The 26,954-nt window shown below is 41.9% G+C and overlaps 1 protein-coding gene and 1 long non-coding RNA gene across 15 annotated transcripts in view; one reads left to right on the top strand and one right to left on the bottom strand.

The window, feature by feature from the left end:
* The window catches only part of NF1 (neurofibromin 1), a 246,780-nt gene that overhangs the window by 78,452 nt on the left and 141,374 nt on the right, over nucleotides 1–26,954 (bottom strand). For all 14 annotated transcript variants that reach the window (XM_027862574.1, XM_027862586.1, XM_027862578.1 and 11 more), the window contains 2 exons: nucleotides 24,602–24,748; nucleotides 22,388–22,498 (listed from right to left, as the gene is read on the bottom strand). In XM_027862574.1, the coding sequence (XP_027718375.1) occupies nucleotides 22,388–22,498; nucleotides 24,602–24,748 (258 nt within the window). The remainder of the gene's footprint in view (nucleotides 1–22,387; nucleotides 22,499–24,601; nucleotides 24,749–26,954) is intronic.
* On the top strand, nucleotides 18,267–19,448 carry LOC114043447. The gene is made up of 2 exons (XR_003569105.1): nucleotides 18,267–18,345; nucleotides 18,961–19,448. It is a non-coding gene; the product is annotated as an uncharacterized LOC114043447 (long non-coding RNA).

Below are 26,954 nucleotides of genomic sequence, written 5' to 3'. Positions count from 1 at the left end.
AAATAATGTAATTAACAGAGAGCCTAAAAGTAAGGGAGAGAAGCACTTTAGGTCCCTTTCTGGCACCTACTGACCGAGTAACCCTGGGCAAGTCAATTAATCTCCTGGTGTCTACACAACTAAGTGCCAGAAAAGCTGCATAAATGGCAGACCAGTCTGACTGGAGGTAGTTACCTAACACAATTGAAATCAGAAGTCTATCTCCCCACCCTATCTCACAAAAAGGAAAGATGGAAGCAGGGAGGGGAAGAAAGAGAAAGAGGAAAAGAAGAGGAAAAAAAGAGAAAAGGGGATGACTTTCAAGTCACTTACTAAATGTAAGACAGATTACAAAAAAGTCAATTTTTGGAGGCCTGTTCACAGGAAAGTTTAAGTCACCTCAAGCGACCCCTCTGGTTTAGGTGCATTCCAGGTTCCCAATCTATAAAAGGAGGGCTAAGATCTCTTTTGACTCAATCAAGGGTCAACCAAGAGGTAGTAATTTATTTACTCTTTGCTCAAAGTCTTAAATTCAAGTAAATCATAAGCTGAAAACAACTATTTCATTTAATACAGCTGCTATTGTAGAAGCAGAAAATGACTAGACATTTGTAAATACAGTATCTGTCAACAGCCCAAGAATAATGTGATGATCTTTGGTTAGGAAATGATCTCTTCGCCTTTTGAATGAAAGGAGGCACAGAGCTTGTCAGGAAAACAAATGCTGTCATATGGTACTCCATTTTAAAAGTTGTGGCTTTTATAATAGAATTGCTAAGAGTGAGGCTAACTGTGGGTGTCCCCCAGGGCTCTGTCCTGGGCTCTTTCTTCTCCCTCTATACTACTTCAGCTGGTGATTTCATCAGCTCCCATGGATTCAATTCTCATCACCATACTGAACTCTCAAATCTACTTAGGCAGCTCTAACCTCTCTGCCGATCTCCAATCTCTCTTCTCCAACTGTCTATTAGACACCTCAAGCTGGATGTCCCATAGACATCTTGAGTTCAATATAACCACCGTAAACTCATTACTTTTCCCCTGCCCCCAATCTCCCCCTCCCTTAGGCTAACATCCCAGGTCTCATCCTCAATTCCTCATCCTCTCATCACCATATACAAAGTGCTGCCAAGTCCTGTTGATTACACCTTTATCATAATATCTCTTTTATATATATATCCACCCCTTCTCTCCTCTGACACTGCCAACGTGGCCCTAATGTGCAGGATCTTCATCACCTCACACCTACATGACTCCAAGAACCAGCTAGTTGGACGCCCTGACACAAGTCTCTCCTCACTCCTGTCCATTTCTCATTCAGCTGGCCAAACGATCTTTCTAAAGTGTAGGTCGGATCAAACTACAACCTCTCCCCCACAAAACACACATCAATACATTCCAGTGGATCCCTACTGTCTCGAGGAACAAATAGAAAATCTTCTGTTTGGCATCCAAAGCCCTTCATAACCTGACCTCCCCACTCCCCCAGTCTTCTGACACCTTATCACCTTCACACACTCTGGGATTCAGTTCTATTGACTTCCGTGCTGTCCCTCACACAAAACCTCTCCTGACTCCAGGCATTTTCCCCAGCCATCCTCCATGCAGGAATTCTCTCCCTTTTCATCTCCACCTCCTGGCTTCCATCAAATCCCAGCTACAAACCCACCTTCTCCAAGAAGCCTTCCCTGATCCCCTTTCAAGCTAATGCCATTCCTCTGTTGAGTATCTCCAATCTATCCGGGACATACCTTATATTTATAGAGTTGTTTCCATGCTGTTTCCCCCACTAGAATGAGGATCTTAAGAACAAGGGCTGTCTTTTGTCTTTCTTGGTATCCTTAGTGCTGAGCACAGTATGGAATACAGTAGGTACTCACTAAATGTTTACTATTTCTCTTGCACCGATAATTAAGAATGCTGATGTCTTTTAAGGATAATGTCAATGCATCTACTTGTTTTTTAAGAAGAGCAATGCCATACACTCCATTCCACTAACACCCTGCCATTAGCTCTAAAAAGATATACTAGGATGAGCTGATTTTCAAAAGCCTACACATACTACTCGTTAGGTCTTGATTCCAGTCAACAAATAGCTTCCATTTATTTCAAGCATAAGTACTCCCATCCAACTCTACAAACACTTCTTGGCCACTCATTAAGTGAGTATTAAGTATGGTGCTCTAAGAGTAGGGATATGAGAATAAGATGCTGCCTTTTTTCTTCCAGGAGTCTGTAAGCTAGTAGGGCACATGAAAGGACAGGAGCAAGTCCAGGATGGTGTGGGATGTGCTTAGGGCAATAAGAGAGATCTGAAGGAAAGCAATGGACCTTGGAGAAAGGGGGAAGGAGGACACTGAGCAAGCAAAGATAGTCATGTTTGAGCTGGGCTGGGAACGATGGGCACTCACTCCAGGAATGACCAAGATCATTATTCACATCAATGTAGCATCTTACAAATTTCTTAAACTACCTACCGTTGGCTTATTGTGAAGACTGTGGTGAAACCCCATACCTCTGGATTTTAATTTGTAGATAAGGAAAATAAGGCTCAGAGAGGCTAACTCCCTTAATTAAAGGCAACTAAGTCAGTAAATGTCAAAGGTAAGACTCAGATCTAGGTCTTCTGGCTCCAAGGCCAGTGTGCGTGTCACTCCTGAACTACACAGTAACTCAGAGCCTCTCCAAGCAGATACTCTGATGTGTGTTTCCTCCAATCCTACCCACCCCTACTCCACAAGAGACCATCCTGAATCCCTGTTCCACCTAACATACCCAGAGTTTTCCCTTAGCAGAACCCAAGGAAGGACTAAACATGAGTTATTCCCTCATTCATCTAGGCCATTTGTATTCATTCTCCTTCACTCTTTGCCCCTGTCCCTGATCTGGCCAAACAATGGTCTCCCTTACCACTAAGGTGGCCCTGAACCCAACCAAAAGCACTCCCTGGCAAGACCACATCAGAAACCAGCTCTAGTGACTTTTTCTGCCATTAGCTTATGCCTCCTACCACAAGTGCTTTTTTCCTACGTAGGTGATTCAAAAAGAAGAGTATTTTTAGTTTTTTTTTTGTTTTTGGTTTTTTTTTTTTTTTTTTTGAGTAAGATCAAAATATTCAAAGGGGCACCTAAAAGAATTCAATCTAGTAATTGCCTTGGTGGGCTCCCAAGGTTTCTCAACTATCTAAACCTTTCCCACCAGGCCAATTCAATGTACTCAGGCCTCAAACTGACCTACTCCCTTCATACCAGAGGACTAAGGTGGCTACGGCTAAGTCCTTCACATGTGGCAGCAAAAGTAGGACTGAGAATAAAAAACAAAAACAACAATTACAACAAATGCTATTAGCAAAGGGCCATTCCTCAAATATTTAGAGATTTTTAACTTCCTCAGAGACTAAGAGGTTTATTAAACACAAAAGACCAGGGAAGAGGAGTGCAAGACTTCAATAAAAGAGACAGACACATGCCAGAGAGAACATTGGATCCCATGGGCACGTTCAAGTTATTATGTCTAAAGCAGAACACTTCGTCTTTCCCCCCATTCTATTCCTCCTCCAAACTCCCTATAGTTGTTGAGGGCAGGGAAGAAAACAAAGACTGGAAGAGCAGCTGTTCTAAAGCAGGGACAGAAAGAGGCCCCCCATGGAAGGAACACAATGTTCAAGGCATTACACAATAGATTTTTAAGGGAGCTGAAAAGAGCAGACGATAACAAACAAAAGCATGGGAAAAAAAAAAAGCCAAATCTTTTTTTTTCTTTTGACCCTGTCCCTCCTTAGAAGTGTTTGCTTCTGATTACCCTCTCCCCCAATCTGCCCTCCCCTCTATCATCTTCCTGCTCTCGTCCCCTTCCCTCCCTATTTTCCTGTAGGGTAAGATAGATTTCTATACCCAGCTGAGTGTGTATATCATTCTCTCCTTAAGCCAAATCCGATGAGAATAAGATTCATTCATTCCCTCTCTCCTTCCCCCGTTTCCCCTCCACTGTAAAAGCCTTTTCTTGTCTGTTTTATGTGAGATAATTTACCCCATTCTACGTATAATCCTCTCTCACCCCTTAATTTTATTCTTCATTCATCTTCATCTTCAAATCACCCTGTGCGCTATCTATATACATATATATAATTTTTTTCCCTCCAACTACTCTAATACTGACAAAGGACTCATGAGTTACTAATATCATCTTTCCATGCAGAATGTAAACAGTTCAACTTTAATAAGTCTCTTATGATTTCTCTTTCCTGTTTACCTCTTCATGTTTCTCTTGAGTCTTGTATCTGAAAGACAAATTTTCTATTCAGTTCTGGTCTTTTCATCAAGAATGCTTGAAAGTCCTCTATATCACTGAATGTCCATTTTTTTCCCTGAAGGATTATGCTCAGTTTTGCTGGGTAGGTGATTCTTGGTTGTAATCCTATCTCCTTTGCCCTCCAGAATATTATATTCCAAGCCCTGCAGTCCCTTAATGTAGAAGCTGCTAAATCTTGTGTTATCCTGATTGTATTTCCACAATACTTGAACTCTTTCTGGCTGCTTGTAGTATTTTCTCCTTGACCTGGGAACTCTGGAATTTGGCTACAATATTCCTAGGAGTTTTCCTCTGGGGATCTCTTTCAGGAGGTGATTGGTGGATTCTTTCAATTTCTATTTTGCCCTCTGGTTCTAAAATATCAGGGCAGTTTTCCTTGATAATTTCTTGAAAGATGATGTCTAGGCTCTTTTTTTTGATCATGGCTTTCAGATAGTCCAGTAATTTTTAAATTATCTCTCCTGGATCTATTTTCCAGGTCAGTTGTTTTTCCAATGAGATATTTCACATTGTTTTCTATTTTTTCATTCTTTTGAATTTGTTTTACAGTGTCTTGATTTCTCATAAAGTCACTAGCTTCCTATTGCTCCATTCTAATTTTTAAGGAAGTATTTTCTTCAGTAATTACTACTGACTCAATGCCTACTTTCCCCTCTCTACAAAATGTTTATGAGAATAACCTATCTAATCACTGAGGATTCAAGGTGCAAGAAGGAAAGTGACAACAATTTTTACAAGTGGTATTCCATGGCAGATCACACACTGCCACCGACCCTACTGCTAGTGCAGTCTGAACCAGACATCCAGAGCCCGTGTCCTGCAGGAGGACAGATCTCAGTGCCTCAACTCCTCCCCTGCGGCTGGTGACAAAGCCCACTTTATCAAGCTGGCCACAGATCCGACTACAGACTTCTCTCCAGGCACCTTCTTGCCATCCACCTTGCTAACAATCCCACTGTACTTACCATTTCTCAACAATAAAAAAGCACATGAGGTGGACAGAGTGAGATGTCACCTCAAGCTTTTCTCCCACAAGAGATCTCTCATGCATAAGCCAAAACCTAGGAGATTCCTTGAAAAACAGAACAGATTGCTTTGTGTGATGGTTCTCTGATTATTAATATTAAGCAAGGCCCAAAATGGGGAAACACTTTCACCAAAACGCATTTTGGCACTGTCACAGAACACATCCAATGCAGAGGATTCTCTCAAGATGGTGAGGTATATCACATGCTCCTTGTTGGCATGTTTGCATGACATTTCCATGTTTTCTTCTTTTTGTTTTTTATTGGGTACAGAAGAAAACAAGGAGGATGGGCTACATTGCCTTTGGGAAACTGAACAGCTATTTTATATGATCCCAGCCTTTCCCCTGAAACAAAGGTCCTACTACTACTACTACTACTACTACCAATAACAATAGCTAAGCTTTAAATAATGCCTACCATGTGCCAGGCACTGTGCTAAGCTCTTTATAAAGATTACCTCATTTTATCCTCACAACAACCCTGGGAGTTAGGTGCTGTTATTATTCCCAGTTTACAGCTGAGGAAACTGAGGCAAACAGAAATACAGTGACTTTGCCCAACGTCACAAAGTAGTAAGAGTACAAGGCTGGAATCAAACTCACTATCTCATTTGATCATCACCACAACCCCATGAGGTAGGTGCTTTTATTAGGCACACTTTACAAATGAGGAAATTGAGACTTAGAGAGGTTACGGGACTTGCCTAGGGTCACTCAGCTTATGTGTCTAAAACCAGATTTTAATTCAGGTCTTCCTGACTCCAGGTCCAGTGCTCTATCCCTTGCAGTACCTAGCCAATAACATTCTTCCAGGAGTCATCCTGGGCTCCTCACTCCCTTTCACCCTCCATATCCAATCTGTTCTCCAGGCCTGTCGATATCACCTCTACACCATCTCTCAAACATGCCTCTTTCTCTCCTCTGACACTGCTACACAGCCCCACACCTGGTGCAGGCCTGCTGGTGGGTCTGTCCCCACTCCAGTCCATCCTCCATTCAGCCACTCAAGTGATTTCCCTAAAGCATAGGTCTGAGCATGTCACAAACATACACACAACCCCAACTCAATAAACTCCCATGGTTCCCTATGATAGTCTCTAGGAGCAAATATAAGATGCTCTGTTATGCATTCAAAGCCCTTTGTAACCCAGCTTCCTCCTGCCTTTCCAGTCTTCTTACACTTTTTTTTTTGGTGACTTGCCCAGGGTCACACAGCTAGTAAGTGTCAAGTGTCTACAGCCAGATTTGAGCTCAGGTCCTCCTGACTCTATGGCCAGAGCTCTATCCACGGTGTCACCCAGCTGCCCCTTACACCTTACTTTTCAACACGTACTCTTGGATCCAGCGACACTGGCCTCCTGGCTGTTCCATGAACGAGAACTCCACCTCTCAGCTCCAGGCATCTTCTCAGTTGTCCCCTATAACCGCAATGATCCCCCTCCTCATCTCCACCTGCTGGGTTCTTTCAAATCCCCAATAAAATCCCATCTTCTACAGGAAGCCCTCTCACTTCCAGTGCCTGCTTATCCCGCATGCGGCTTGTTGCTCCATGTTTGCCTGCCTGCTGCCTCCCTACTGTATGGGGACGGCAGGGACTATCTTTTGCTTCTTTTTGTATCCTCAGCACTTAGCAGAGTGCCTGGCACAAAGCAGGAGCTTAACAAATGTTTATTGATTGACGGATTGACTACAGTGATTGGTTTTGGTCCAGTCATAAAATGTCAGTCTCCAAAGGACGGAAGGGGGTGATGGAGAGGCGCACAGTAGGTGCGAACAGGCTGCAATCCATGAAAAAGCATGAATTGCACAGAAGAATTAACATGCAGGACATCATCAGCTAGAGGGCAAGTACCATAAGCCAAGAGATTAATGAAGAAGGGGGAGGGGAAAACTAGCAGACCTTTCAGTGGGTCACCTAATCCCTCTGGGCCACAGCTTTCTCATTTATGAAAATGAACTGCACTAGTTGACCTTTCAGTCTAAATTTTATGATACTATGAAGCTGAAAAAACAATATCCACAAATTAGCACTGCATAAAATAATGGCTAAACCAGATTTTAAAATATATACATATATATATATGGGCTAAAGTCATTTTAAGCACCCCTAAGGACACTGATTTTGTATTCTTTTATCAACTGTCTCAAATTTTAAACGTGTATGAGCCATGCTGAAAAGGCATTGCACGATGTCCACTAATAAGCCCTCATAGGACAAGGTCGCCCTCACTCCAGGTATTTGGCTCCAGAAGGGAATAATGGAACAGGTCCATCCTTATTAATCCTGAACAAACAGAAGGAAACAGGGTGAATGAAACTGAAACAGACCAACAAGGCAAGATGCTCCAAAGTTAGCTGCTTCCGTCTAGATTTTTAGCAAGTTCCCTCCATTATAAAGCAGTCCCCACGGTTCAGAAAGAAGAGAGAAAGACTTCAAAGGAACAGAAGGAAGAACGGGGACCACAGGAAGGAACAGAAGGGGAAAAGCTAGGCTCAAGGTTTCCATTTTTATCACATTTTACAAAAAGCATGAAAAAACTAATCTTCTTAGCAAATTGTCATGTTGAAATTACACAGGAAACCAATTCCTGCAATGTGGTGTTAGCTCCAAAAAGGCTCCCCAGCAAGGAAAGGACGGCGTCCCATGTCCTGCTGTCTGAAAGCATTTCAGCACAGAAAAGTGTTTGAGGAATGGAAACAACGGTTGCTGAGTGCTAATTTGTCAGGCAAATTACTTTGTTTTACACTCTGAAAGGTGTGATCTCAATTGAAGTCTTTAAGAGAAAACAACTTTGTAGGAACACACTCCACAAAAAGGTCAAAACAGACAAACTTTCTAATATACTGGAGACTCAATCAAGGGGTAGGTGTAAATATATACACACATACACACACACCTTGATACCTGTATATGTGAATCACATCACACACACACACACACACACACACACACACTGCATACAGATTCTCCTCCCTTACCTATCCATAATACCTTGAACTAATTTTGGACACAATATACCCTAAAATCCATAAAGTCATTATTTATTCTTTGAAACAATCAAGCTGGGGGGGGGGGGGGGGGGGGAGTCAAGATGGAGGAGGGAAAGCAGTGACTGTCTTGAGCTCTCTCCCAAAGCCCTCCAAATACCTAAAAAAATGGCTCTAAACAAATTCTAAAGCAGCAGAACCCACAAAAAGATAGAGTGAAACAAACCTCCAGCCAAAGACAGCCTGGATGGTTGATCAGAAAGGAATATCACCCTGGGCTGGGAGAGAAGCACAGTGTGGCATGGGCGCGCAGGCCACAGTGACCCTGGAGCAGGCCTCAGAGGACTGAATCCCAGGCAAATGTAGCAGTTTCCAGACTTCTCAACCCAGGAACGTCAAAGACAACGTGGAAGGTCAGTGGGAAAAGTCTGTGACTGCGGTGAGAGAGGAGCTCACAGCCACAAGTCCTGAGCGTGCCCTCGGGCAGCGACTGTTTCCTGAGCTTCCGGCCCACAGACTGAGGGGGAATCGAGTGGCTGATCAGAGGCGAATTGCAGGGATCTCTTTGCCAGTGCTGAGGCAGAAATCTCTTGCTTTGCCCATGCTTGGATCTGGGTCACAGTTCTGAGGAGGGGTCCTGGGGCGAGGAGGAGTGCTGGCATGGAGGAGCTTGTTAATGGCTGTGGAGAGCAAACACCTCGCCCCTTATCATACCACCTCGGAAGAACTGAAAATTTCCCTAGAAGTACCTCTGAAAACAGCTGTACAAACCCCTGAAGCTTGGGACAGTACACTCTTCACATTGGAAGCAGACTTCTACCTTAACAAAGAGTTTAAAACTCAAGTAATTGGCCGGGATCATGAGTAAGCAGCGCAAAAAGAGTCAGACTATTATCTCACTTTGGTGACAAAGAAGATCAAAACATACAACCAGAAGACAATGAAGCCAGAGCTCCTACTGCCAAAGCCTCCAAGAAAAATATGAATCAGTCCCAGGCCTTGGAAGAGCTCAAAAGGGATTTTGAGAAGCAAGTAAGAGAAGTAGAAGAAAAACTGGGAAGAGAAATGAGAGTGATGCAAGAAAATCATGAAAAACAAGTCAACAGCTTGCTAAAGGAGACCCAAAAAAACGCTGAAGAAAATAACACCTTAAAAAATAGCCTAACCCAAATGGCAAAAGAGGTCCAAAAAGCCAATGAGGAGAAGAATGCCCTAAAAAGCAAAATTGGCCAAATGGAAAAGGAAGTCCAAAAGATTACTGAAGAAAATACTTCCTTAAGAATTAGAATAGAGCAATTGGAAGCTAGTGACTTTATGAGAAATCAAGACACTGTAAAACAAATCTAAAAGAATGAAAAATTAGAAAACGATGTGAAATATCTCATTGGAAAAACAACTGACCTGGAAAATAGATCCAGGAGAGAGAATTTAAAAAATTATTGGACTATCTGAAAGCCATGATCAAAAAAAGAGCCTAGACATCATCTTTCAAGAAATGATCAAGGAAAACTGCCCTGATATTTTAGAACCAGAGGGCAAAATAGAAATTGAAAGAATCCACCCATCACTGCCTGAAAAAGATCCCCAAAGGAAAACTCCTAGGAATATTGTAGCCAAATTCCAGAGTTCCCAGGTCAAGGAGAAAATATTACAAGCAGCCAGAAAGAAACAATTCAAGTATTGCGGAAACACAATCAGGATAACACAAGATTTAGCAGCTTCTACATTAAGGGACTGCAGGGCTTGGAATATAATATTCCGGAGAGCAAAGGAGATAGGATTACAACCAAGAATCACCTACCCAGCAAAACTGAGTATAATCCTGCAGGGGAAAAAATGGTAATTCAGTGAAATAGAGGACTTTCAAGCATTCTTGATGAAAAGACCAGAGCTGAATAGAAAATCTGATTTTCAAATACAAGACTCAAGTGGAACATGAAGAGGTAAACAGGAAAGAGAAAATCACAAGAGACTTATTAAGGTTGAACTGTTTACATTCCTGAGTGGAAAGATGATATTAGTAACTCATGAGACCTTTGTCAGTATTAGGGGAGTTGGAGGGGAAAAAATTATATGTGCATACATATAGATATAGATAGACAGAGGGTACAGGGTGAGTTGAAAATGAAGGAGTCATATCTGGAGAATAAAATTAAGGGGTGAGAGAGGAATATATTAGGAGAAGGAGAAAGGGAGAGGTAGAATGGGGTAAATTATCCTACAAAAAAAAAACAGAAAAGAAAAGGCTCTTACAAAATGGAGGGGAAAGGGGGAAGGAATGAGTGAATCTTATTCTCATAGGATTTGACTTAAGGAGGGCATAACATAGACACTCAATTGGGTATGGAAATCTGTCTTACCCTACAGGAAAATGGGGGGGGAAGGGGACAAGAGAGTAGGGGAATGATTGATAGACAGGAGGGCAGATTGGGAAAGGGAGTAATGAGAAGCAAATACTTCTGAGGAGGGACAGGGTCAAAAGAAAGAATAGAACAAATGCAGGGGTCAGGATAGGATTAAGGGAAATAGAGTTAGTTTTTCACGGCCTGTCTCGCTATGGAAGTGTTTTGCATAACTGCACATGTATAACCTATATTGAGTTGCTTGCCTTATCAGTGAGGGTGGGTGGGGAGGGAAGAAGGGAGAAAATTTGGAACCCAAAGTTTTAAAAACACATGTTTAAAAAAAATGTTTTCATATGCAACTGGGAAATAAGAAATACAGGAAATGGGGTACAGAAATCCATCCTGCCCTACAGGAAAATTGAAGGGGAAGGGGATCAGAGAAAGGAGTGAGAGATAGAAGGAAAGGCAGACTAGGGGGCGGGGTATTTAGAATGCATGCCATCTTGGGGTGGGGAGAGGGGTGAGATGGGGTGAAAATTTGGAACTCAAAATCTTGTGGAAGTAAATGTTGAAAACAAAAAAATAAATAAAAAATTACCAAATTAAAAAAAAAAAAGCAATCAAGCTAAGATGCTAATTTCCCAGGGCATGAGGACTCCTGGGTAACCGCTAAAATCTAAAACGGAAGAAGAGTTCTGAGCCTTGAGAAGAACATAGTCCCCTTTCAGTCCAAGAACTTAATACTTTTCCTTAATTCCTTCAAATATAAATTGCTTAACTGATCCAGAGTGGAGTAGATTAGGAGGGCAATAATTAAAAAGGCGACATTGTAAAGAAAATTGACTTTGGAAGACTTAAAATCTCTGACCAATGCAACGAGCATCTATGACACCAAGGTAGGGACCTTGACACGCTGTAGACCTCCTGACGGAGGTGTGATGAGCTAGGAGGGCAGCATGAGAGACATGCTTTCCAAGACGGCCAATGTTTGGATTTGCTTTGATTGATTATGCTGAGAGGGGAAGTGAGTGACAGCAATACCAAAAAAAATGGGAATAAAACGAACATTGAAGCATTTAATAAAGGCACAGAAAACAGTAGGGGGAGATTCGGAAGGAAACTCAGACACGCAGGACACTTTATATTCAGAAACAGGCTCTTTGATAACAGAGATTCCTGGCCTCACACATGATAATCCTTTTCTTACTGATGCTAAATCGTATATGGAAATACTCATATTTGTTCGTGCTTGTCCAGTTCAGAATAACAAAACAAAAATCCAAGATATTTTATTATGAAGTACCTTGGCCATCAAAAACCATAAATGATCTAGTGAGGTTTCAGAGTCATTTTTCCAATGAGAGTCTGTTGATGGTTTTTTAAAACCCTTTACCCAAGGTTGCCAAGGTCTCCTAAGGTTTCTGATACGTTCTGAAGGTATCTGCGGGAAGGCTTACTACCAGGAAATGCTGCCTCTCTTGTGTTTACAATCACACCATTGTCCAAAGCCACAGTTCTAAACTATGCAAATACTTCTGCAAGGGTTCAATTGCTTGTTAAATATTTATCTAAAGAAAGAGTGTGCAAAGTATTGAAGGATGGCTTTTCTCTGAGACTGAACAGATACACACAGGCATGCGCACACACATAGAGTAAAAAAAGGAAGGCAGCCAGAACACAGAAGGCTAACAGGAAAGAACCTCAAATCTGCCCATCAAAGCTTCACCTGTCCAAACGATCAGGGGCCCACAGGCAATTGAGCACAAAGCTACAGGCGTCACAGCTACGAACTCTTAGCGCTTAGTCACTGAACACCACAAAGGGTTTCCTGTGCCAGAGTCAAACAAGCAGTGACCAAGAAAAGAAAAGAATTTTACTTCCTTCATTTGACTTAAAGCACCAACCTACATTTCTTCCTAGCCTCTGATGACCATGTGAAGTCCAGTTAACACGGCTCAACAAACTGAGTCCACTTTGTAGTGCAGTAAATAGAATGCTGAGCCTAGGACAGACTTCAAATTTGACCACAGACATTTAATAGCTCTGTGACTCTGAAGCAATTTGAGACCTCTGCTTGCCTCAGTTTTGTCAACTGTAAAATGGGAATATTAAAGGCACATACTTCCCAGAAATGTTAAGAGGATCAAATGTGATAACATTTGCAAAGTGCTTATCACAGTGCCTGACCCATAGCGGGGGCTTAATAAATGCTTGTTCTCTGCCTTATAGTCTGGTGGGGATTCCTTTCCTATACAAGAGAAAAGAACCCTAGCTATGAGTAGATGTACAATGAGGTTTTCAATGTCTGCTTCAAAAAACTAACTTTCTTCTACGTAGGAATTGTGCAATCTGGAATAGTGCCTTCTGTGATGAGCATGGAAGTGGTCATTCCTACCCAGAGGAAGAGGGGGGTGGGGCAAGATGCCTGTATGCAATGATTGGCTACTTGCTAAGTTTCACTCCTGCATAAAGGCATCCACATTTTCAGTGAATAAATAGTAAATAAAAATGAGACAGAGGAGATTCACTGCCACTGACAGTGAATGCAACACAGTAATTCTCTACTACAGCAGGGGCAGACGCGGGTCACTTTCGACTGGTGCACGTTTGCTGGGATGCATGGCCAAACTGGCCAGCAGGACCCCCCAGGAGGCCCAGGATTATGACAAAAGAGGCATGTCTTCACAATGCTGATGGACCTGAACAAAAAGTGTAAAAACACTAAATGAAGCAATCTTTCAGTATGCTAAAAGTAACAATATTTATTTTATCTCTCATAAGCTCAAGGATTTAGAGCCCAAAGAAATCTGAGGGGCCAAGGAAGCCAGGTGGTGGAGAAGAGCTGGGAGAGCACTGCAAGCATCAGGGAAGGCCAGAGAAAATGCCCAGAGCCAAGAGACACAGGGTGGAGTTCGAGGGGCAGCAAGGACTGCACAGTATGTGGGGGGGAGGAGGAAGGAGGAAGAAGACGGGAAAGGTGGGAGGGGAACAGGCTGGGAAGGGCTTTGAATGCCGGAAGATTCTGTGTTTGATCCTGGGAGAACCAGGGAGCCACAGGAGTTTTTGAGTAGGGGTCTGGGGTAGGGCGTCACATGATCCGACCTATACTTCAGGAAGATGGCTCTGACTGTGAGAGAGGGCCTGGCTCTAGGGGGTGGCAGAGTCAGGGGAGAGATGGAGGCATGCTGCAAAGACAAAACTGACAGGCCTTGACAACAACCTGGACATGGGGAGTGAGAGACAGGGAGGAATCCAGGAGGACTGCTCAACTGTACCTCCAGAGTACCGGTACTGGGGGGGGGGGGGGGGGGGGGGGGGGGACAGGACGGGACAGGATGTGTTCTGTTTTGGACAAGCTGAGTGGAGAAGGCGGTGAGGCAGCTGGAGGTGCAAGTCAGGAGGTCAGGAAAATATAAAGTCTAAACCAGAAAAGCCAACTACGATATCTATCACGGGGCTCCTGTTTGCTTGTCTATATGCTTGAGATCTTCAAAAGTACATTTTTCTTTGACAAGAGAATTTTTCCAAAGAAAATTACATGGCTTTAGTAAGAAAAAAAACCACTTTTTCCAAAGACCATGTCTGTGACTACAATAGCACTGCATGCTCACTTCAGGCTGATTACAGAAATCCTAACTGTGAAAAGTCCTATTTGACAGGAGAAACACTGGGACAAAGGGAGCCAGCGATGTGGTCAAAAGACACTGGAAGGATTGCATGCAAAGCAGCTTGAAACGGCCCCATGTGTGGAGAATGTGTCAGGAAAACTACTCGTAGCTATGAGGATTGCTGGGACAGCTAAGTGACAATAAAGTTCCTTCTTATTTTGTATAGAAAAAAGAGGCAGCAAAAACGCTCATTAGATAACATGTCCATCCTTTTGGAAATGAATTTACGTTCTTAAACTAAGCAATAAAAGAGGGAGCATTTCCATAAACACAACAGGATACAAAGAGGGCTATACATGAAACCATGACTAATTTCATACTGCTCACTTTTTTGAAAAAGTAAAAAAAAAGAAAGTAAAAAATAAATTCAACACTTTACTTTCAAAACTGTCTCTCTTGTCTTAGCTTCCTTCTGTTCTCTTCTGTGACTTATACCACCCATATTAGGTCTGTATCCCAAAAAGATTTTTTGAAAAAGGGAAAAGGACTTACTTGTACAAAAACATTTCTGTCAGCTCTAACTGGTGGCAAAGAATTGGAAATTGAGGGGATATCTATCAACTGGGGAATGGGCTGAACAAGTTGTGGTATATGATTGTGATGAAATACTGTGCTGTAAGAAATGACCAGCAGGATGATTTCAGAAAAACCTGGAAAGACTTACATCAACTCATGCAAAGTGAAGTGAGCAGAACTAGGAGAACTACACAGTAACGGCAACATTGTGTGATAATCATCTGTGAATGACTTAACTGTTCTCAGCAATACAGTGATCCAAGACAACTCTGAAAGACTTAATGATAAAAATTGCTATCTACCTCCAGAGAAAGAATGATGGAGTCTGAATGCACATCAAAGCATACTTTTATTCACTTTTATTTTGGGGGGGGGGGGGGGGGGGGAGTCCCTGCGTTTTCTTTCACAACATGAATAATATGGAAATATGTTTTGCATGACCACATAAAACCTACTCAAAACATATTTCCATATTAGTCATGTCATGTAAAAAAGTCACAGATTACACATATATAGCCTGCAGCAGTTAGGTGATGCAGTGGATAAAGTGTTGGACCTGGACTCAGAAGGACCTGAGCTCAAATATGTCCTCAGACACTTACTAGCTGTGTGACCCTGGCGAGTCACTTAACTTTGTTTGCCTCAGTTTCTCATCTGCAAAATGAGGTGGAGAAGGAAATGGCAGACCACTCCCAGTATCTCTGCCAAGAAAACTCCAAATGGGATCACAGGGAGTTGGACACAACTGAAATGACTCAACATTTATAAACTATATAAAATTGCTTACCATCTCAGGAATGGGGGAGGGGAGAGAGCAAGGAAGAGAATTTGGAACTCAAAATTTTTAAAAAAGAATGTTAAAAATTGTTTTTACATGCAAATGTCAAAATAAATAAAATACTTTATAAAAGCATTTCAATGGTCTTCTTTTTAAACATAATTATTGGGGAGCTTCCTTTGTTATCTCCAAGTAAACTGGTGGTCTGGGGAGCAGAGGGAACTACTCATAACACAACAGCATAGGAAAGCAAAATGAATCCATACAGTAGCCATATCCAAAAGGGAATGTCTCTTTCTGCACCATGAGTCAGTCTATCACTTGTGCCCTAAGGATGACTTGATTCATCAGTGGTATCTGGACAGGTGGCATGGTCACTGTTCTAATCAGAGTTCCTAAGTCTTTTAAAGGTGATTTTCTTTACATTGTTGTTATCACTGTATAAATTGTCTTCTTGCTTCTGTTTACTTTATTCTGCATCAGTTTATACTATCCAGGATTCTCTGAAATGATGCATCTCCTTTGGTCATTTCTTATGGCACAATAATGTTCCATTACTTTCCTATACCACAATTTGTAAAGTCATTTTCTGATTAACAGGCTTCCCCTTAGTTTCCTATTCTTTGCTCTGTGTGTGTGTGTGTGTGTGTGAGAGAGAGAGAGAGAGAGAGAGAGAGAGAGAGAGAGAGAGAGAGAACGCAGATATGTGTATGTTTAATCCCCCATATAAGATCAGGAGGTATGTTTTGCTTGTAATTTCTTCCTTCCCTGGTATAATCTTCCTTCTTAACCAGTGCTCTCCCCTCCACCTATTTTACTCTTGAGGTCCAGGTATTTCTATGCCAAATTCTTTGTCTACGTATGTGTTTGTGTTTGATCCTCCTTTGTTTGAGATAAGAGGAAGGTTCACTGGATGCCCACCCCCCCTTCCCTCCATGTTTGTGCATTCTTCTCACACACCCAAATTATGAGAAACAGCAATTTCCACCCTGCCCTTCCCCTTGTCTATGCCAAGGCATCCCTCCTTTGACCCTCCCTTCTCTTTTTCTTCTTCTTTAAATCCTTAAAACAGAACCAATCCACACCTCCCTATCCTCTGTTTAATTTATTTAACTCCCCTAATTCCTTTTTTAAAAAATTTATTGTTTTATTTTTATTTATTTTATTTATTTATTATTTATTTATTCTTCCCCCATCAGAATTCCCTGAATTTCTTTAAGCCTCAGCTTCTTCATCCATAAAAAGTATACCATCTACCTCACAAGATTAGTGTGAAATCTTTGAAAATCTTAAAAATATCATATAAATGGAAGCTATTATCCAGAAGCATGACTTTATCAGTTATCTTTTGTCTCCTCTGCACATATAGGGCGCTTAACAAAATGTTTCCTGACAGCAACGATCCAAGACAATTCTGAAGGATTTATAATGAAAGGTGCTGCCCATCTCCAAAGGAGCCTGAATGCATATCAAAGACACATTTCTTTACTTTCTGTATTTTTCTTGATTTTTTTTAATCTGTGTTTTCCTTCAAGGCATGACTTACATAGAAATGTGCTTTGCATGACCACATGTGTATAACATATGTCAAATTTCTTGTCTTCTCAATGGGGGGAGGGAGAGAATCTGGAACTCAAAATTTGCCCGGAAAAAAAAAAAAGATTTTAAAAGAATGTTTTTAGATGTAATTGGGGAAAAGAATAAACTATTAAATTGAAATTAAAGGCAGAAAAATAAAATAAAATGTTAACTTAATTGAACTGAATTAAGCTTGCAAAGTTCTGCCAAGCCAAAATGTTTAAAAAAAAAAAGTGACAGAGGAAAGCAGAAACATGTCCTGACTTGTATATTACTTTGAACGTGTTTTAGAAATTTCTTTGTCATGCTAACACCAGCGCAAGTGTAAAATGCTTGCCAACGTAGCACACTGCACTCACCTTCCTGGTTTATGGTCCTCTCCCTTTCCCCACACCCAGCATTTTTTTTTTTAAATTAAACAATTTTTGGAGAAAAAAAGAATTTAGCTAGTTGTCCCAATGTGGAAACTCTTAAGTGGGTTGGTATTTTAAAATAAGGAAATAAAAGAATTGCCTCATGAATGTATCAATGCTTTGTGTATCTTTTCATCACAGAACTAGAGGTACATTAATAAGCCTGGATTCATTTTTCTAATAGGTTCTATTAATCAGTTACATTAGAAATTAATTTTGGCATGAATATTCCTGAACTATGTTCAAATCCTGAAACAACTATGGTAGAACATTAATCTTAACAAGAAATATAAACAATGTTTTCCTCCTAAAATGACATATGAATTTGATTTTTTTTTTAAACTAATAAAACTGACTATCAAATATAAGGTGTTCTCCTAGTAAGAGTCAATAAAAAGGTACATTCCTAAGGACTATTGGGCAAATGGGTCTGGAGATTAACAAACTGGGTCTTTTTAATAAACTGGGAGCTTTCTGCAAGACTATAAACTCATCTGAACTCCTTGATCTCCGGCTTCACTCCATCTGTTGACATCTGTTGCTCTGGAAAATACTACACAAGAGAAAAGTAAACAGAGTTTCCTACTGGAGGGCTTTCTGTCCAGTAGCAAGTCCCCTGTGTCACCAGCTACCAAATGATATTTAAGCAGCTTGGGAAGGAATGAGAAATCAGACGTACCAGTGAAGGACAGAAAAGACGCCTTGTTTCTAATCTTCAAAAGAAAAATAAAGTTATCAACAGGTAAAGAAACCTTCTCAGTCCTTTAGTTCTGACTATGACCTTAAAAATGTTCTCTCCTAAGAAAATAGACATAGCTCTGCATTTGACCAAAGAGGCAGATTATCATTTTTAACAATGCAAGATAAAGTCAACTGCTTCTTTGTTTTAACGAAAGGCCTAACAATCACATTTCTTTATCTTTACTTATTTCTTGTGCGGGGATCATCAGTCTCTTAAAGAATATTGGAACAGGAATCAAAAGGCTTGGATTCTAGTTCCAACTCTGCCCCTAACAAGCGGTGGGATCTCCACTGGGCTTCAGCAGCCCCTTAAAGAGTATACAGGGGACTGCCACTAAAACAGGAACCTGCTGCCTGCCTCCTTCCCTCCCCGTTAGCCTTGCTGGGTCGCTGGGCCTCTTCCTACCCCCTAACTCCTCTTACGCCTCTCCTTGCTTGAAGTAAAAATAGCAAAGTTTGCAGTTCCCTCCTAGAAAGAACTAGGGGGAAAAAACCCTCGCTAGACCATTGACTGGAAGGCAAAGATTAACAGTCAAGCAACTGACGATCTATGAGCCGCTCTTTGCCTGCTCTTTGAAAATAAACATTGGCATCCATTTGTATTATGTTGAAACAGGGAAGAAGATGGTGTCTCCATGGTGGCTGATCAGCTTACTGCTTGCACTAGGAGGGGCTCCTCAGGCCACCCAAGCCAACAGTACTTTGAGGCCTCAGACTGCAACTCCAACCAATCACACCCATAATACCCCTCCAAACAGCAGTCCTGCCCTCAGGGTGATGGACAGCCTTCCATTTCTTTTCTTCCTGGTGCCTTTCCCGCTCCTTTGTGGATTAGAGAAATGAACTTTCTGAATTTGGTCCTTTCATTGTCATTTCTACAAAATGGAAAGCATTCATCTCTACTTCACCTCAATCACTGAAGAATTACCACCACCATACTTTAATTAATGTACTTTTAATATCTTGGTTGTTTCTGGAAGTTAAGTAACTTGATAGCTTGTACAGAGTGTTTACTCCATAAATGCTAAGTGAATGGATGGGAAAATCTCTTCTTTTTTTTCAATTTCCTCATGGTTTTCCATTAAAAAGCAATCACAAACCAGATGCTGATTGTCTTCATGTTTATAAAACTGAGCCCAATCATAAATGGGCACAACGTAAATAAGGGCAGAAAAAATAGAAGAAATTCTTGGTGTTATCACATTTTAGTTCATAACATTTTTAACCATGTGCGTGCGTGTGTGTGTGTCTGTGTGTGAGAGAGAGAGAGACAGACAGACAGACAGACACAGAGAGAGAGAGAGATAGACTCACACTTGAATTTATATCTTAATTATGACAACCTCAGAAAGAAAAAAACTCCCCAAAATACCCAAAGGGCGCTCACTGGCCTGGGCAAGAAAGCAATCCACAGCTACAAAAAAAAATCATGGTTTCTCCCTTTGAGATGATGGCATTTTAAAGTTTACAGAACACTCCATACACATTACCTCACGCGACCCTGAAGCAACATGCCTGCGAGATGGGCATTTAGAAAGAGCCATCCCCATTCTGCAGAGGAGAAAAGGGTGTCAGGGAGCTTAAGTAATGTGCCTGTGGCGACTGAGGGTTCAAAAGCCAGGTCATTCATCAACAAGGCCTTTCCCTCTGCTACCGATGCAGAAGGTCCCTGCCAGGAGCCAGACCTGGAATCAGGAAGACCTGAGATCCAATCTGGCCTCTGACACTTACTAGCTATGTGACCTTGGGAAAGTCACTTAACCCTGTGTGCCTCAGTTTCCTCATCCGGCAAATCCCTCCAGTATCCTTGCCAAGAAACCCCCAGACAGGGACACCAAGAGCTGGACGTAACTAACAACAAAATCTGGACACCCCGCTCTGGCACCGACACTCTGCCGAGCCCCTTCTCCAACCCATCAACTCTTCATTTACTTCCATAGCCAGGCGCTCAAATGGTTTTGCACAAACATATAAACCCTCCCCCTTTTTGGAAGTCTGTTTAATGACATTTCAATCATTACCGACCGCTCCTGAAAAATACAAGACACGACCGTAAAACAATCAAAAGCAAACGCTGCCAAATTTTCATGAACAAGTATGACCCCTCAGGAAAGATAGGGGAAGACCCGTCCCCGTCCGTCTTCCCCCCTCACCCCTGTCCCGCACACAGCCAGCCATCTGACTCCTTCTCGGAGGTGGGAGGTCTGCAGGTATGGAACATTCTATGTCTTTTCAGACGTTTTTGCATGGATTGATTTTGCTGGGTTTTTTTCTTCCTCTTCCTGTTTTTCTTTCTTTGTTTAAAATATTTGTCATCTGGGATAGCTCTTTAGGAGGGGGGAGGAGAAGAAATGCTGGGAGAAATTCTGGTGATGAAAAAAAACTAAAGATATCAACAACAAGTTGTTTAAAAATAAAAAATACAGGATAAATTTAGTGTCTCTGCCTTCAAGAGACTTTCACATGGAAGACCTTTTGTTTTAACAGAGACCAAACTCTGGAAGATGGGAGGAAACCCTGAGACGGAAGGGAAAGTAACAGCTCCTATTTGAGGTTTATTGATTTCTGTGTTTCAGTTCCTGGCCATAGAGAAGTATGCTTGATATTAAGGAAAAACTCCTCACCATCAGAGCTATCCAAAATGGGACAGATCGGTTTGGCAACAGTAGGTAGGCCCTACCACAAGCCTTTAAGAAAAAGCTGAATGAACATAGATGGAATGATTTAGAACAGAGGTTCTAATCACGGACTCCTTCCCTGGCCAAGAGCTCAGGGGGTTCATGAATTTGGAAGGGAAGAAAAATTACTCTTATTGATATTTCGCATCTCCTTCAATAACTTAATAACGTTATTCTGAGGACTGGTGCCAGAGGAGGCCAGGACACTAAAAAGGTGAAGAAGTTCTGTTTTCAAGGGATTCTAGGTAATAAGGTTGCCCTCAACTGCCTCTGAAGTCCCTTCCAAATCAAAGGCTGTGAACAACTTGGGATTATCATTGGCAAACTTCCCCTTCCCTCATTCCACTCTCCTCCCTAAACTCACAACGACCTCTATTGACCCAATTCAATCTCTAACTGACAGAATGTGTGCAGGAGATGGTTTTGAGACGGGAAGCCTTTACTACCTCAGCCTCCAGGCTTCCCAGGGCATGGCAACGAGTCAGGGAAAGGTGGGGCTTGGTCACCTTCCGTCCCTCTGTCCTCCCAGCCTCCCACTACACAGCTCGACAGAAAACAGCGTCCCAGAGGAAAACAGCTCGGGAGGCAGGTGGGCAGGATGGCATGAGGATGGTCAGTTCCCAGGGCTTCTAAAAGGGTCAGGGGAGTATCCTGGATAAGCCTCGCCCCTTGGGTGGCTGGGATCCAACAGTCACAGTGGCAGTTCACTTTTCTGCTAATTTCACCTGTCACCTCTTCACAAGAAGATTCCCACTTTTCTATTTGTTTCTTCTGCTCTCTGCTGTGCACCCCACAGTGTTTTGTCAGATGCTCCCAGCTGTTCCTACTCTCTCTCTCTCTGCCCAAACATTCCAGCCACATTGGGTCTGTCCTCCGCCCCTTCGCCCTCACCTGTGAATGCCCTGCACCTCCCCAGGAGAAGAAAAGCTCTGGGAGGCCGGGGAGGTGTCACTGTGTCTGCCCCTGGGGCCTGGCAGAGGGCCTCACACAAACAGTAAGCATGGAACAAATGGCTTGTTTTGGGGAAGCGGTCGAATGAGTAATGGTCAGGCACCACGTGAGAGTAAGGAACAATGCCAGCGGTACATGTGTACGCATTGCAACTGACCCAGGATGAGGCAATCATCAGCCAACAGTGGGTTTCCAACAGACACAGTCCAAAGTCCAAAGGCAAGGAGAGACATCAGCAGGCACAGCCCTCCGATGATTCCCTAAGTTACTCACACACCCACCCAGGGCCACGTCCCCCACAGCTCTTGACAAAAGCCATCACTTTTAATACCACTTACACTTACAGTCTCTCTATCAGCAAGTAATTTTACTTTTAAAATCATGGTAAGATAAACAAAAATGCAGTGGCCTTACCTTCGTGTGACATAATAAAAAACGGGATTTCCAGCCTTGGAAGTGCCTGCTTGATAGAAGATATTTAATGTTTTCAAAGCCTTGAACTCCTCTTTTTCATGTACCTGGTGCCTGAAAACAGCAATAACAGCTCAAATAATTAATGAGCCAGTCTGGAGGACTCAAGGGTCCTATTTTTAAATCACTTCTTTATCCATCCAGATGTCTCAGCAGCCAAAAGAAGGAAATTAGGAGAGGATGCTCTAGAGAAGGCCTTCCTGGCTACTTCCTAGAGAAGTGAGTGAGCCCAAATGAGATGAGACATTCTGAGCTAACTGAGGAACAAGGTTTAGCATGGACCCAAGGACTCATCTTTGGGGACAGGAAAACAGTTGCTACCTAAAGGAAAGTGGGGAATTCAGGGGGCAGTACGAGACTCTGTGTGTGTGTGTGTGTGTGTGTGTGTGTGTGTGTGTGTGTGTGTTTGTGACTCGAGAGCTGGCACATGTCTGAGGTACTCAAAGTGATTTTGCTAAGGGACCATAGTCCTCGAGGATTATTTAAGAAGAAATAACATTTTATGTTTTAGTCCTCTGTAGATGCTCGTTTATGTAATATGAAAACTCACATAGAGGAAAACCTTTCTTAAATGGAGTAAATATGTCAGATGCAGCAAATTAACAGAAAAATCTGTTGGGGTCAAAGGTTGTCATGGAATCAGTCCCCTGAGACATCAAAATCTCAAGTCCACCATCTATTTGTGGAAGACAGTCCCCAGAACTCTGAGGATATTAATACATAATCCTCAGGTTAAAAGGTAAGTTTCCAAGTGTACAATTTATTGGATCAACAGAAATAGTTCCCGACGCACATCTGAGAGATGTTTCTGTTTCTGCTTTAACGCCTTTCATTCATATCACAGAAACATTGAATACACATGTTTACTGACCATTTGTGACGTATAGGGCACTACAAATGTCACCTCCAGAGGATTCAGCAAAGTCCAATATCCCAAAGCCTTCTTCCTCAGGGTTCATGTAATCGATCAAACAGCCTCAAGAGGCACTGGATCACTAGCCAAGACCTTTTGGGAAGTCATGAGTTATGTCTCCGCAAGAATTGTGTATTGTGCTGTCCTTCTTTAAAAGGAGGTTATACAAAGGTTTCATGGAACTTTCACACCAGGCTGATACCAGGGCTTTTCCAGGTCAGGAGGACCTGCCAGAACTTATGATTTGCCAGCAGACTACTGGAAGTACAAGGTGCCCCCATGAAACCATGAAAGACTAAAGCAGAAAACCCTTTAAAAGGCACGATGGGGGAGCCAAATCTTGGGGATGCCGGTAAGCCAGCTACATTTCAAAAACTAAGACCCAATGGTTTATGGGCATCCTTTAGATACTGAAAAAACAAAAGGAAGTTCTCTAATTCACTGGAGAGATCCTCTGCGGACTTTAAGGGAAAATAATGGCAAAAATGAACCAGAAAGAGAAACAACATGGCAAGAATGTGATATGCACTGAAGAAGATATTCAAGTCACTGAAACCCCAAACCACTGGAAACTGAGAGGATGCCCATTAACTGGAGAATGGCTGAACAAATTACGGCCTATGACTGCAATGGAAGACTAATTTGCTGTAAGAATGATGAATGGGATGATTTCTGAGAAGACCTGGGTGAACCAAGTCAGAGTAAAGAGGAGCAGAACCAGAAGAATAATCTGTGCAATCACAGCAACACTGTCAGAACCAACAACTTTGAAAGTCTTAAGTTCTCTGATCAACACAAGGACCAAGCACAACTCCAGAAGATGGAGAATGAAGCCTCTGGCTGCCCGCCTCCTGAACGGGGATGGAATGGAGCAGGGTGTGGATTGAGACATAGGTTATTTGGACACAGCCGATGTGGAAATTTGTTCTGCTTGACTGAGGATATCTGTTGCAACTTTTTTTCCCCTTTCAACATTGGGATAGGAAGGAAACAAAATTTATTTTAATTAATTTTTTAAAATAAAAGTCAAAGAAATCACATATTCTCCAAAGTATTAATTTAAAATGATTACATATAATACAACTGGGGTCTCTGAAAATGGGCACCTGGTGTCACAAGAAGATAAAGGTCAAGGAAGCCTTTCCAAAATGAAGGCATTCTGAGGATAGCTTAGATGCACAGATATGCAGTCCAACAAGAAGAAAGCTACTGCACACCCTGACTCCATGGTTCCTCTCGCTTACCTTGTCATAAATTCCTCAAACTTAGAACTGGTAAGATTCAGGCTGGACCAGTGTGTGTCGGCCACAGGCTTGTGCTCAGGAGGGCCCAGGTAAGCGAGGAGTGTTGCCATCTTATCGAAAGGTCGCCTTCCAACAGCTTTGTGATCTCTAGAGAGAAGAAACAACTTAGAGAAGGCTGTATCCCAGAGTTCAAGCCTTCCCAGTACAACTGCCCAAGATGATCATTTGGACACTTGTAGGTGCTGGTACTCAAAGCCAATGCACCTGGTGAAGAACACCTCAATGGTCACTAGTATATACTGATGTCTCAAATCTCTACGCTGCACTTTGTTGAAAGTAAGCACTAGAATAATGAAAAACCATTTTCAGCACTTCTTTATGTGATACAAAGTAAATTCAGTTAACAATAGATGCTTCATGGCCTCACAGATTTTAAAAAGAGGAGAATGAGACGTATACAAAAGAATTTTCGTTTAGACTGTATAGCCATTTGGAGCTTGTGGTATGTGAATTAAGACGCTGGTTTAAACTTGATCCCTACCATATTGCTTTCTAGTTTTCCCAGCAATTTCTGTCAGAGACTCCTTACCTTATACCAGTAGGTGCCTGTGAGTCTCTCAAAACACCATGCGACTATACTGGATTCCTCCTGAGTCTCATTTACCTCATCTGTTCCAATTTTTTTAAAAAAGTACCAAAAACGGTTGATGACTACTATTTTATAGTACATTCAGATCTAGAATTGAGAAGCCATCTCCATGATTTCCCTTGAGACTCATGATCTTTTGCTCCCCTGGAGTCTATCTCAGAATAATGTTTTTAAGGTAATTTAAAAAAAAAAATTTTAATTAAAAAAAATTTTAAATTTCTTAAAATTTTAAAATTAAAAAAAAATTTAAAATAATGTTTTAAAAATAAGGATACCCAGTTTTCCAAATACTAAAACAAACATATCCCCTGGCTAGGAAGCCCTCCTCTAGATGAATTCAGTTACAAGACTTGTTCTACAAAGTACCCTTTAGTAGCTTTATTGGTGTAACAATAAATAAGTAAATTAAGTTAGGTAGTATTGTTGGTTTTTAAAATTTTTATAAACACTGAATAATGGGAAAATGACAGAAGAGATGCTACTTGAGTCCTAAGAGAGAAAAGGTAGTACAGATTGGGAGATTAGGGACAGTCTCCTGGAGAAAATGGAAACTCAGACTCAGGTTTCAAAGTAGTATACAGCGACTGGAAAGCCTGCATTCCTATTATACATCTTTTCACTCTCCATTTTTCAGAGGCATGTGATAACAGACATACAAGCCTGTGCACAGCTGGGCTTTCTTATTCCTACTCCACTGCTCATCCTATTTCAGGATCCACCTTTCTAGCTGGCAAAACACCTTAAGGCTTTCCTATGCTGTGTTATTTTCTCCCACATAAAAGTTCCTACTTGTTGACAAACTGCCTAATATAATTTCAGTCACTTTCTTTTCATAAGACAAAAATTTTGCTTTTTATGAAGTGGATAAATATATTTAAATTTTAAAATAAAACAATGCAATTAACCAGCCTTTGAAGATGCTATTAAAGAATCGAAAGAAGGATGAAAGGAAAAAACCCACCAAGAACTACAAATAAGCATAGAAAGATCATAGGATCACAATGTGCTTGTTCTAAATCTAAACTGTTAGCAATACTTCACTCGTTTAAAATCTCAACAATAAGAGTAACTCACATTAGCATAGCGCTTTAAACTTTGCAAAAAATTTCACTCACATCACTTCATTTGATCCTCATGCCAAACCTGGGAGGTATGTGTTAATATTCCCATTTATCAGATGGGGAAACTGAGGCTGGGAAAGGCAAGTGACTTGCTTTAAGGTCACACAGCTAGTGAATGTCTGAGGCCAGTAAAAACTCATTCCTGATTCTGAGCATAACAAGCTATCTACCACCTGGAGCTGCGCCCCAGATGAGGGAGCTGCTTCCAAAGTTAAAGCTAGGACTGGGCCTCTCTAGGCACAGCACTTCATAATTCATTGAGGAGGAAAGAATATCTGGAAGGTTTGGGGACTTTCTACCCTCAAATAAAGCCTGATCAAAATAAGCAAGGTCAAGCAGCTGAGCGACGGAGAGGCCAAGCCCCAGCTGCTAGCCACAGCCCCATGACCGTGCAACCTCATTCTCATGTCGGAGAGGGAAGGGAGCAGAAGACAGCTAGGACTTGTCACCCAGAGGGCGGCTCCAAGGTGCTTCCTTGGGGTTTTCTTGGGTAAGTTTTTCAGGGAGCCTGGTGTGAGGTGCCACACTGCCAAACTGGGAGGGGTTGGAGGCACAGGAGATTCTAATGGGATTCAGCAAGTGA

The sequence above is a fragment of the Vombatus ursinus genome, unplaced genomic scaffold (genome assembly GCF_900497805.2).
Source record: "Vombatus ursinus unplaced genomic scaffold, bare-nosed wombat genome assembly UNPS02014768.1, whole genome shotgun sequence".
Taxonomy (NCBI): domain Eukaryota; kingdom Metazoa; phylum Chordata; class Mammalia; order Diprotodontia; family Vombatidae; genus Vombatus; species Vombatus ursinus.
The sequence above is the reverse complement of the archived record's forward strand: the minus strand, read 5'-3'. Positions and strand labels throughout refer to the sequence as shown.